This window comes from Triticum aestivum, chromosome 3A (assembly GCF_018294505.1).
Source record: "Triticum aestivum cultivar Chinese Spring chromosome 3A, IWGSC CS RefSeq v2.1, whole genome shotgun sequence".
Classification (NCBI taxonomy): domain Eukaryota; kingdom Viridiplantae; phylum Streptophyta; class Magnoliopsida; order Poales; family Poaceae; genus Triticum; species Triticum aestivum.
In genome coordinates, this window is record NC_057800.1 from 32,199,757 (window position 1) to 32,211,317 (window position 11,561).

The 11,561-nt window shown below is 46.3% G+C and overlaps 1 protein-coding gene across 1 annotated transcript; it reads right to left on the reverse strand.

The window, feature by feature from the left end:
* Positions 1 to 1,596: 1,596 nt before the first annotated feature.
* Positions 1,597 to 9,750, reverse strand: LOC123056679 (inverted formin-2). The gene is made up of 5 exons (XM_044479988.1): positions 9,742 to 9,750; positions 8,908 to 9,363; positions 2,610 to 2,684; positions 2,045 to 2,509; positions 1,597 to 1,967 (listed from the first exon to the last, which is right to left on the reverse strand). The coding sequence occupies exons 1-4, from the start codon at positions 9,748 to 9,750 to the stop codon at positions 2,462 to 2,464; spliced, it is 588 nt and encodes a 195-aa protein (XP_044335923.1). The 3' UTR covers positions 1,597 to 1,967; positions 2,045 to 2,461.
* Positions 9,751 to 11,561: the final 1,811 nt, after the last annotated feature.

The window sequence follows — 11,561 nt, forward strand, 5'->3', positions numbered from 1 at the left end:
TTTTTCTTTTTGCGGTGGAATGAAAGCTTAGCTTTGACTAGCATTGTTTAGAAAAATATCTTAGTTGGGTAAAAGATGAAATGGTTGTTATGGAAACTATTCTCGTAATATAAAATGGACACCTTTTATATACTCCCATGAGTATGTTCTCCCACACACCTCTTAAAAGAATCTATTATGCTTAGTTATCATCTCCAGTATATCTCATTAGTTATTTTATGACATCCCAATATTGCTAGTATAAAAAAAATTACCATGGCCCAGCAAGTGCTAAATATCACCAGTAAAACAATTCATGGCAAGAAGCACCTAATTTGTAGCCCCAGCCTGCCAACAGATGAACAGGCAATCTGCAAGTGCTGCATCGATCATTGCCCAGCAAGTGCTAAATCTACAAGTGTTACACACTCATCTTTTCTCTGTGTAAAAAGGTTAACATATAGAAAAATGCTACATCTTTGATAAAAAGATACAAGTGCATCTCAAGATAAACTCATAATCTGCTTCTAAAGGCAGGGACAAGCTTCAAATTCACACTCAAACTTTTGCAGAATACCAACACTTTTTTTTCTAGGTGTTGTAGAATGATATGGATGAACCTACAATTTTTCTTTCCTGTTTTTCTTTTTGCGGGGAGATATGTGTACTTAATATGTAAAATAGAATGTATGAAGTTGCATTTTTGGGGGGTAAAATGCACAAAATAATTGTGATATTGATGGTTATTCATAATGAAGGAAATTAATATCATCACATAGTACATCTTCTCCGCGCTTGGAGTTCTCAGCATCTTATTGATTAATTAACTCGGATACGTACCTCAATTTGTTTGATGCCACTTGTGTCTGGAATATCTTGGCATGTTATCAAAGCGGCGGCATCTGAGAGAAAAACAAGGAGGTATTAGCTACTAGCTAGCCGTGGTTTTCTTTTCCCACCACGAGAGACCGTCCACTTGGCAGGTTTTGAAACCTACCAAAGCTATGGAAAGGTGCTCCAAGTTGGAATCGCCAAGTGGAGTTAGATTATTAGATGAGAAGGACATACCCCGTTTACATGCATGCATGAACCTCTTTTGTGTTTTGTGCTTTGTAGTTATTGTTTATACAAACACAATTGGATACGTTGGCCCATTTGCTAGTGCTTTGGTTCTTCCGAAATGCGCACCTAAAGGAAGAAGAGTCGGCGAAAACATGTGCTAGGCGAGAGCTGTGAGGGCACGACTCCACTCGTCGTCAAGCACGCGTTAGAGGACTCTTGGTTGCGTGGATGCGTTCATCTTCTTCATAATCGAAAGAAATGGTAGAAGAATATACCTCCGTGGGGCTAGCATATATGTGTACTCCAGCATTGATCTTATTAGCTGTTGAAATTTACGACAATTAAGACCTTCTAGAAAATTAAGTTGTGTGCTTTTATGAGCAGACCAATGAAAGCTCCAGCAGCCCGTCAGGGAGCGTACGACATGTAGTAATGATGCTGCAACTGTTGCAAGTCTCGTACCAACTAAACGTAGATCCAATTAGTAACTAGCGTCCGCGCCTGAGGCTGAGCCCCACAAGGTACCAATTCATAAAAGTTTACAGGAGGTACCACTGAATCCACAGGACAAAGTATAATTCAGCTGTCAAGTGGCGCTTACATGATTCAGGTATCGTTGCAGGTAGCCCGGCACAAAACTCATGTGGCACACGCCGTCGAAAAGAGTAAAAAGTAATTTTAGATGCCAGAGAGACTGAAAACAATTACTATGAAGCTACAGCACAAGGACTCCCCACCTTAAGAATCCTTACTCTTTAATACACTTGTTGGATTGAGACTCCAGAGAGTACTGGCAGCAAATCAACCCTCTTCACTGAACTGTTTCTTGAGCTTCTCGTGTACTTCCAGGTCCGTCTTGCCAACGGTCGGCCTCTGCCAGCGAGGACTTTCTTGACATCAGTCACTGGGATCAGGGGTGAAAGAATCTGCAACCCAGCAATACACCATAGCGATTCAATTCCACAGAGACCTTTTGGAGGAAATATAATCTATAGTATCTTACCTGTGAAGCGATCAGGTGCCTTTGGATGCAAGCTCCTGGATCGTAGTCTGGACAGTGCCACCATCAGTCTAAAAGAACATTACATCCCATGTCTTACGCACGGGCTCAAACAAGATATCTTTCACCTGTTAACAAATAGCAAGAACTAGAAACATGTCACATTGTACAGACACAACTCAGGATTGTGCGGAAACTACTTGTGCTGTTACAGAGAGCAATGCCGGAACCAGAAAATCCATCTGTCCCATGGCCCAAGACCTCAAAATCACTTTCCGATGAGCTGTGTGCTGTATCCCCAAAGATGGACCTGAGTGGATTGCGAAGATTGTGACAACCTTTCTGAACAGAACTTCTTTCAAGTAGTGTTGCACATATGTTCCTTGAGTACCTTAAACATATGCTGCCTTGCTCTCAGAGTCAGGTAAAGGAATGTAGGATACGCTTGTCAAACTGTCGCCGCACAGCCTGAAATAATGAGTATATGTCAATTGCCACTGTTCAAGACACATCGAAAGAATGTTTATAAACATAAATGGCACTGTGTATTTGACAAGTCTTCAGAAACCTGATCCAGAGCATATGGCATACTCGTAGCAGCAAGAACAAAGACAAGAACTTTATCATCACTATGGCCAACACCCTGGACAGTTACAGGAAAACAAGCAAAATTATTAGCCTAAACTGTTTTGGTGAGGAATCTATACTGCTTGTTTTTGGTACCAGATATCCAGTGTTATAACTAATAGCCAATCCAGTATTAGCCAACACTGTGCTGAGGAATCCATGGGACAACGGCTTGACAAAATCAAATGGAAATATGTTTTTTTCCTCTTAACATGCAACAGTAGTGGTAAAGTAGAAAAAGCTAGGCTCCATAATCTGTACACCGAATATGTCTGGCTATCACTTCTCCATTTCTCAACTATTGGAATCATTTACCATCCTAAGTACAAAATTCAAACTAAGCATGTCTAGTTGCCATGTTCTGCAGCAGAACACACATTCAGAAACAGTTCACAACATTATAGGCTGCAAAAATACACCTACATCCGTACATGATGTTCTAGTCGCCATAGTTCACTTCTATTGCTTTTTCCATGTGTACCACATAAAGAATCAATTTCATCAGAGAAGATAACTGAAGGAGCATTTCGCGGTCCATTTGGGAAAGATTAGCAACTAGTTTCTCGCTCTGTCCCATCCATTTCAAAACAACGTCTGATGAAGATATAGTGCAGGTAAATTGAATGCATAACTTTAAGGGTATTATATTAGCAGTAGAGAGAAATGGAAACTGGTAGGAAATGAACATTACCAACACACATGGACACATCAAGTGCATAAGAAAGAAAATAGCAATTTTGTTTAGACATATTTACGTACTATTGAAAACCTGCAATGCGCTGTGGCATGAGCAGCCCACACAAATTTGCATGGTACAGTACCCACTACACATGTTTGCCAAATGTTGTATGCTGTGGCTTCATAAACGCTAGTTCTTACATATAATTTGAAGATACCAAAAAGATGTGGAACAGAGAACTTTCCTAGTTTAAATTTTCTGAATTGCACCATGCAGGGGTAAAGCTTGCCTAGTACAATCCTTCCCCAGATACGGAGACAACCCAGCTTCCACCGACACAGGAAAGTGGAGCCAGGACGGAGAGGTCCAAGATGTTGGTGCACCGGGTAGGGGCAACACACGGAGAACGACCCCGCAGATTGAAATGGCCCCATCCGCACGAGCCGGCTTCGCACCAAGCCGGAGACTCTTCCTCGGCCCCATCCGCCTCATCCCCGACACGGCCGAGGATCTGATCCACCCGGTCCTCTTCTCCGAAGGGCAGATCTTCTGCTTTGGTGCCCTTGGGTTCAAGGCCGACGGCTCCGAATGCCTCCACCCCTTCGAAAAGCCCTACGGCGAGGCCTCTAGCTTCAAGCAACCAACCTCCCTTGAGCCCGGCCGGGTTGGTGCCAAGCGGGATGAGAAGAAACGGGCTAGCCATGCTGCCCGGGGATTGGAAGAACTTAAGCCCCAAAATACCTAACTGACCCATGGCGGAGATGTACCCCCTTCATGGACAATGTTCACGGCACCAAGCGGTGGGGTGCCGCATCATACGTCGGCTTGCCTAGTATAATCCTTCCCCAAATACATAGACAATCCAGCTTCCACCGACCCGGGAAAGTGGAGCCAGGACGAAGAGGTCCAAGATGTAAAGCCACCCGAGGACCCATCCCGAGTCCAGATATGTAACCCTAACCTCGTCGGTATATAAGGTGGAGGGAGGGAGATCTACCCCCCCCCCCCACCACCACCACCACCACCTCGGCTTGCACCGACCCGGGAAAGTGGAGCCAGGGCGGAAAAGTCCAAGATGTAAAGCCACCCGAGGACCCATCCCGGGTTCAGATATGTAACCCTAACCCCGTCGGTATATAAGGTGGAGGGAGGGAGATCTAGCCCGTAGCCCCCCCCCCCTCCCCGGGCGCGCGCACAAGGACAGCTCACCAGCGAATGAGCTCTACGCCAATAGATCAACCACCAAGAGCAGGAGTAGAGTATTTCCTTCCAGGGAGGCCCTGAACCGGGGTAATTCTTCTCTCTATATCTTCTACCTTCCGATCTTCCCCGCATGCGCCCCTCTGAACTATCTAGTTGTCCTTCAGACGGCACTGCTGGAATGAAAACTCCAACAGTTGGTGCACCGGGTAGGGGCAACGCGCGGAGAACGAATCCCAGCAGATCGAAATGGCCCCATCCACGCAAGCCGGCTTCACACCAAGCCGGAGACTCTTCCTCGGCCCCCTCTACCTTGTCCCCGACACGACCAAGGATCTGATCCACACGGTCCTCTTCTCCGAAGGTCAGATCTTCCGCTTTGGTGCCCTCGGGTTCAAGGTCGGTGGCTCCGGATGCCTCCAACCCTTCGAAGAGCCCTGCGGTGAGGCCTCTAGCTTCAAGCAACCAAACTCCCTGGAGCCCGTCCGGATTGGTGCCAAGCGGGATGAGAAGAAATGGGCTAGCCATCCTATCTGTGGATTGGAAGAACTTAAGCCCCAAGATACCTAACTAGCCCATGGCGGAGATGTACCCCCTTCACGGACAATGTTCACGGCACTAAGCGGTGGGGTGCCGCATCATACGTCAGCACGCCACAGAATAAACCACCATTGTGTTGGTCAAGCAAGGGAGCATCAGAAGACTGGCGCCTACAAAAGTAGCGTGGAAACACCGTCAAGCTGCTCCCGACAGCTCTAGCCACGCTCGGGTAAGTCAAAAAGCAAAGGCGTGACCCAAGAGCCTCAGAAGCAGAACCTTGGCAGAACAGCTCGTCGAGTAGTGGGCGGAACATGCAAGCTCGATGGCACAAGACCGAGGAGTGTCGTCACCTTTGGCAGCGCACAAGGAGGAGTACCGAGCCAAAGCATTCGCCCTAAACAACAACGAACAAGACCCCTACTGCCCGTGGACAGCTTTACAGGAGGCAACAAGGCCATTAGCGAGGACCGAAGCGCAGCGAGGAGCAAGCGTGGCGGCGAGCTCCCGAGCCCCAACTTCTAGTGCCCGAGCCCACTTCGGCACAATTCTTAAGGTGACCAAGGTGTCCGATCCCAAAGGCACTGATTGGATTCACATGGGTCATGCCACCTCTTGGCATTTTGCCCCTCATCTTCGGGGCTACAATCCCGAAGGTGCTAATGGATTGAAGGGAGCGTCGTCAACATCATTCATGGCGGAGTGCAGGACAACTTACAAGTCTCCCACTCCGGCGTTGAGCGAGTACGCTCTCCCATCAACGAGGTTGTCTGCGCGCATCGATCCCAAGCCCTGGGGAGGGTTAACCTCCCGATCACCTTCAGCTCACCAGACAACCGACGAACCAATGGGTTGCATTTTGAAGTACACATTGTACTATGTTGTTCTTGGACGCCCCTGCTTCGTGCTCTTCAAGGCCGCCCCTTGCTACACACGTCTTCAGCTCTGGATGTCTGGCCCTAAGGGAGTAATCGTCGCACAAGGACACAACACCCGTTCCTCGGATAAGGAGCACCATCAGTTGGGACAGTTTGTGTCTGGCCCATCACCGGTAGTCAGCTCCATACGCCCAGACTTGCCCGGCGTTCCAATACTTGCTGGCCCCAGAGCCCGACCGTGACCGAATGCTCGACGGGGTCAAAAGGGGAAGGTGGATGCAGGGATCCCCCGAGACTGACGTTCTAAGAATCCCAATCGTCGACCGGCAGGACTGACGGGGCTCGACTCGAGAAGTTGTGTCTTCGACTTTTGGTGAGTGGCGAGGTAAAACACGTGAAGTTGTGTCTTTGACTTTTGGCGAGGAGTGATGAGGTAAAACACGTGAAGCACGAGCTAGCCAATGATCGGGAGCACCGAGTCTTGAGACAAAGAAGCCGTCAAGCATGCCCCAGTTTCGACAAAGATAAAGGGACCGACCACCCGGGCGACGTCCCAAGAAAGGGAGACCAAGTCTCCACAATAACAGGAGCAGCATCCATCGTTGAATCATCCAGGGAAGCCCATCCAAGACTTTCTCGGCCTATCAACCGCCACTTGGTACTCCGAAGAAATTCACAATATGCTCCCGCAACAGGCCACTAGCCAGATTCCCCAACTCTAAGCAAACTAGATATCGCCATATGCTACCTGTTAAGAACTTTTGGCCACGGCGTCTCAACTAGCAGGGTGGACGTCGCTAAGCAACCCATTCCATTCACCTTTTTGCCTGACTACTCTCGACTCGCAGTGCTCCCTCTCTACCCATTCAGTCACCAGATGGTGGAACAAAGAGCAAATGGGAGTGAAAGGACAAGAGATTCATTAATGCAAGAGCAATCAGTTAAAAGCTAAATTCTCCCAACTATTACACATCCAATGACCCTCGTCCCCTCTTCTTCTCTTCTACTGAAGGCGAGGGAGGAGGGCCGTGAGGGCGAGGAGTTAGCCTCATCCCCCTTAACCGTCTCTTCCTTCGGTAAAGGCGAGAGGCACACTCGCCTCACCCTCTAGAGCACCATCTCCACCACGAGCGCCCCTCAACCCTTTTTGCCCCGATGGAGGAGAAGACATCCCTTGCGCGCTGAACGCGCTCGAACGCGTCGTGCGGTGGAGTGGCACCCGGAGCAACTTCGAGCTCCAAGTCGATGAATCATTCCACAAAGGTGACGAACGCCCAGGCCGCTGGCATGCAAGCAGCACCCACCGCACTGAAGATGGAGCGGTGAAACTCTTCTTCGAAAAACTCCATCCAAGAGAGCCCGCGTGACGTCTTTCCTCCACGGTCGCCCGGTGGCCCGCCTCAATGCACGCAAAAGGCATTTTGGATTCCTTTCCGCTAGCGTGGAACAAAAGATCCCCAAGCTTTCTCCTCCACCTCGTTCATGGAGGGATGGCCCGAGGACTTGGCGATGGCAGAACGGGGACCCCCAGTCCCCCATGACATTGTTCATGTTCTGCACAAAGGATGACGTCTATGGAAGGAAGCCCGGGCCGCCAGAACCGAGCCACCCGAGGAAGGAAGGCGAGGAACCGCCTCCCAAGGAAGAAAAAACCATCACAAGTCCATAAGGAATGGGGATAATAGAGGACAAGGGCAAGACTACACCATCCGGATGACGAGTTGCCTACGCCAAGCCAAAACTACTGTCATACCGAGATCAACACAAACTCTTGGATCATAGGGAGGGGACCCCCCCCCCCCCATCACCCCAATGGGCGCAATGCTTCTACCAAGAGGCGAAGTCAAGAGCGGTTCATGGGAAACCGAGTCCCAGGCAGGCCGAGCTAGCAAGAGCCTGAGCCGGGAAGATCACCAGACGAACATCCCATGTGATGAAGGTCGAGAGGGCGTCGAGCGGATTGCGAGCATCACCCTTGATGTCGATTATGGTGGGGAAGAGGGCGTGGTGGCTGCTTAGTATGGTAAGGAGAAGAAGGCGTCACCTGGGAGGGAGCCAACAAGAGAGTTCAAGGTGAAGTGTTTCCATCAAACAGCTGATACCATGGAAGTTTTAGAATAGAGACCCCAATCGTGACTTCCCTGATATCTCATATATATACACAAGAAACACATTCCTGATATCTCATTACACAAGACATGCAGGGAAATAATCCCAATTAGAATCCTAACCATAATGACCTGATTTTCCTAATTACGGCAGGCGCTATGTATGGAAAGGCGTAACAGAATATCACTGATATTCTGTATAACTAAGTTTTGCCGCGTCGGAAGAGCAGCCAGGCGGCCTGGCTGTAGCTGTGCGCTAACCGCATCCACGTCAGGGGGTTTTGCCGTTCCTGCAGTGATGCCAAGAACATGAACTGCATGGCAGCCGTAGGAGTTTCTTTTCAAGAGGAACTAGCAAGCTAGCTACTTGATTATGATATGGATGTGAAGCTCCTTGTTGGATTCTATTGTTGTGCTTCTTGCACAGATATACATATGTTTTCGATGTTTTTCTTTTGTCATTGTTATGACTCATAATTTACAACTTGATTTTGTACAAATGGAACTGACTTATTTTAGCCATTTCAACTTAAATGCTAGCTATGGGAGATTATTCAAATATTAAAGAGAGAATATAGAGGATGAAATTCAGAATATATGTTGGAGATGAAAGAGATACAGAGAACCCTTTATAGATTATTATGTGGTCTATATGAAGATATGGAGGATCAAATTAGACTATCTACCAGAGATCCGCTTAAGGTCAATTGAAGCTTAAGCAACATCTAGTATTCTGCGGGCATGTCTACATCTAGGAACTATATCAGCACAAGGCACGAAGTATATCACACAGGCGAACTAGCACATTGACAGGTACAGAAATTTGGTCCTACTTACCGGTAGGGCGGCCCGGAATGGAGCTGAGGCCGAACACCACTCATCGGAGTAGCAAGGTGGAGGAACCCCGGCAGGCAAGGGGAGCCATGAAGCTAGGGTTCGTCCCGGGCTCACCGTGCGCCAGATCGAAGGGCAGACATACTGGAAGACGCGATTGAGTGTCCCATTCTCACCACTAATTATTCCGGCGAATAGGTGGCCACCGTAAGGGCAAGGCGGCGGCGGCGGCGGTGGCGGTGGCTCCACTGGAAGGGGTGGCTTTAGAAGCTGTTGCGTGGCCAGCAAGGTCGAGTTGGAAGGTGAAGGCGGTGGAGCAGGCGACCGTCGAGGGGCGGTGGCGCTAATGGAGGACACGGCCGGCGGCGCTGAGGAAGGTGCACGCTGGGAGGCGGCGGCGTTAGGCAGAGGCAAAGCTAGGGTGGGCACGGTGGCGCCAGCGGTAATGGATGAGTTGGGCTTGTGGGTAGGTATAGCCCATTAGGACGAGGGTTGCGGCGCAAAGACTTTTCGATTTTCCACTGTTGTAGCACGATTTTTCTAGGGTTTTCGTCAGGTTTTCTGGTTCTTTCGGTTTTCAATTTTCCTTTTTTTTCCTTTTTATTTCTTTGGTTTTCTTTGTTCTTCTGTTGGTTTTTTCTTTCCGTTTTTTCATAGGGGGTTTTCAAAAAAAAATCCACTTTATCTGTTCTTTTTCTTTTTTCAGCACGTGTCTACATTTTTCATGCCCAATATAATTTTTTTCTACACATCAGAAGCATTTTTATACACATTTTTAACGTTTTTAAATACACCAATAACATTATTTAATATATGTTAATGTTTATTTTTTCATACCTTGTTCATTTTTCACACAACAGAAATATTTTCTTGTGGTGGAACCAACCCACTAGGACATAGCATTGGTGGACATATTTTATGAATTTATTTCAGGCCTTTCGATGATGTGCGTTCAGTGAGAGGAGAAACGTTCTTGTCGACTACGAAAGAGTTTATGGCAACTTCCTCAATCTCAAGATGATGTGTCGGCTCAGTCTCACGGAGGTGCCCATAGTTTTTTTTTAGAAATAGATGCTCATAGGGATAGGGTGTGCGTGTGTGCATTCATAGAGATCAAATTACACGCGTATGCATGAGCGTCTCCGTCTGTACAGTGTTAAAAAGAAGGAAACATTTTTATACACTTTTTTAGATTTATAAGATACATTATAAACATTTTTCTTCAGATATAATTTTTTATTTCTAATTTTTCATGCACGTTTTAAATTTATCGTATACATCAGTAATATTTTTAATACCTTTATAAAAAATTAAATACATTATTAATATATTTTCAATATATATTTTAGTGACAACTTTTTATACATGTTGTACATTTTTCGTGTACTTCAAGGACAATTTTTACATGCATTTAACATTTTTTTAATACATGATTAACTTTGTGTTTATAATGTCACTTACATTTTCTTGAAACACATGAACATTTTTCGTTAAAAACATTTTTTAACACTATCACATTTTTTTCAAACTAACATTCACTGCTTTAATTTTTTTCAAAATCCCAATTTTTGGGAAAATAATAAATTTAAGTTTCGAAATATATGTATTAAAAAAGACTCACATATTTTAAATGTAATCAGTAACATTTGGATTTTCAAAATATAAAAAAGGAACAAATGTGCATGACGTTAACCTGACGGGAGGTACTAGGTCAGCCCATTAACCGGCTCCCTGAGGTGAGGCCAAGTACTGTCTGGTGCGCGGGCGGGACATTGCCGGCCGGGTTGCAGGGGCAAACATCATAGAGAAAAACCAGCTTGCAAAGAGTTTAGAGAGAAACCTCTAAGAAGAATATGAGAGAGAATTCCTTATTTGACAACATATTACATTATCAACAGACCACATGTCAACGATTGTGTGGCATGCACCAATATGATGGCGGCCAACCGCTTTTACGGTCGCGATCTACTAGTTCATGGGCTATAGCTTCTGCTGGCGGTGAGGGTTAAAAGGGGGTTCCCGGTGAAGGGGCCACCCACCCAAAGCGATGCGGTTTCCCTGGTTGTGCTGTCAGGTAAAGGTCTTCATTTCGGTCGAGGTTATGGCCGCTGCACTTCTCCCTTGAATTGATTCGGTTGACGATGGATCGTTTCTTCAGAAATCTTATTGACGAGGAGGCTATAGAGAATGTGTATGAGAGGGAAGAGCTTGGTAAGACCCGAAGATATATTTGTCATGCAAATTCCATCATTATTTTACACACTGTTCAAAAAATCGTCCAATTCAGTGATTTATCGCTATTCGGGTGGTGACCGATAAGATTATGCCTTATCTTCATCATTTATAATTTGGGCCGATTATCGCTCTAACAAGCGATTTATCGGGAATCTATCGACAAATTAGGCCTATTCCTAGCATTGCGTTTGCAAAAACTATGCTTATTTGTGTGTTTGTGGACCTTGTTATGCAATATGAACTTTATCCTATTTTGTTTGTCATTATACGAGGATTCAAAGGCAAGCAATTAAGGTAACACTTATGTCAAATATTTTTTGGTGTTGAATGTAGCATATTTTAGTGTTGAGAACCGGGATTTGCAAAAAATGGCTGATAAATAGTTGATCGATAAAATCAATTAATTGACCGATTTTCATATG

Bases quoted from the DNA above. Each gene is read 5' to 3' on its own strand.
- LOC123056679 (XM_044479988.1), bottom strand. The intron at 2,685-8,907 runs GTAAGTAGGACC...GTAACTGTCCAG, and splicing joins CATTCCGGGCCGCCCTACCG to GGTGTTGGCCATAGTGATGA. The intron at 2,510-2,609 runs GTTTCTGAAGAC...TCATTATTTCAG, and splicing joins TGCCATATGCTCTGGATCAG to GCTGTGCGGCGACAGTTTGA.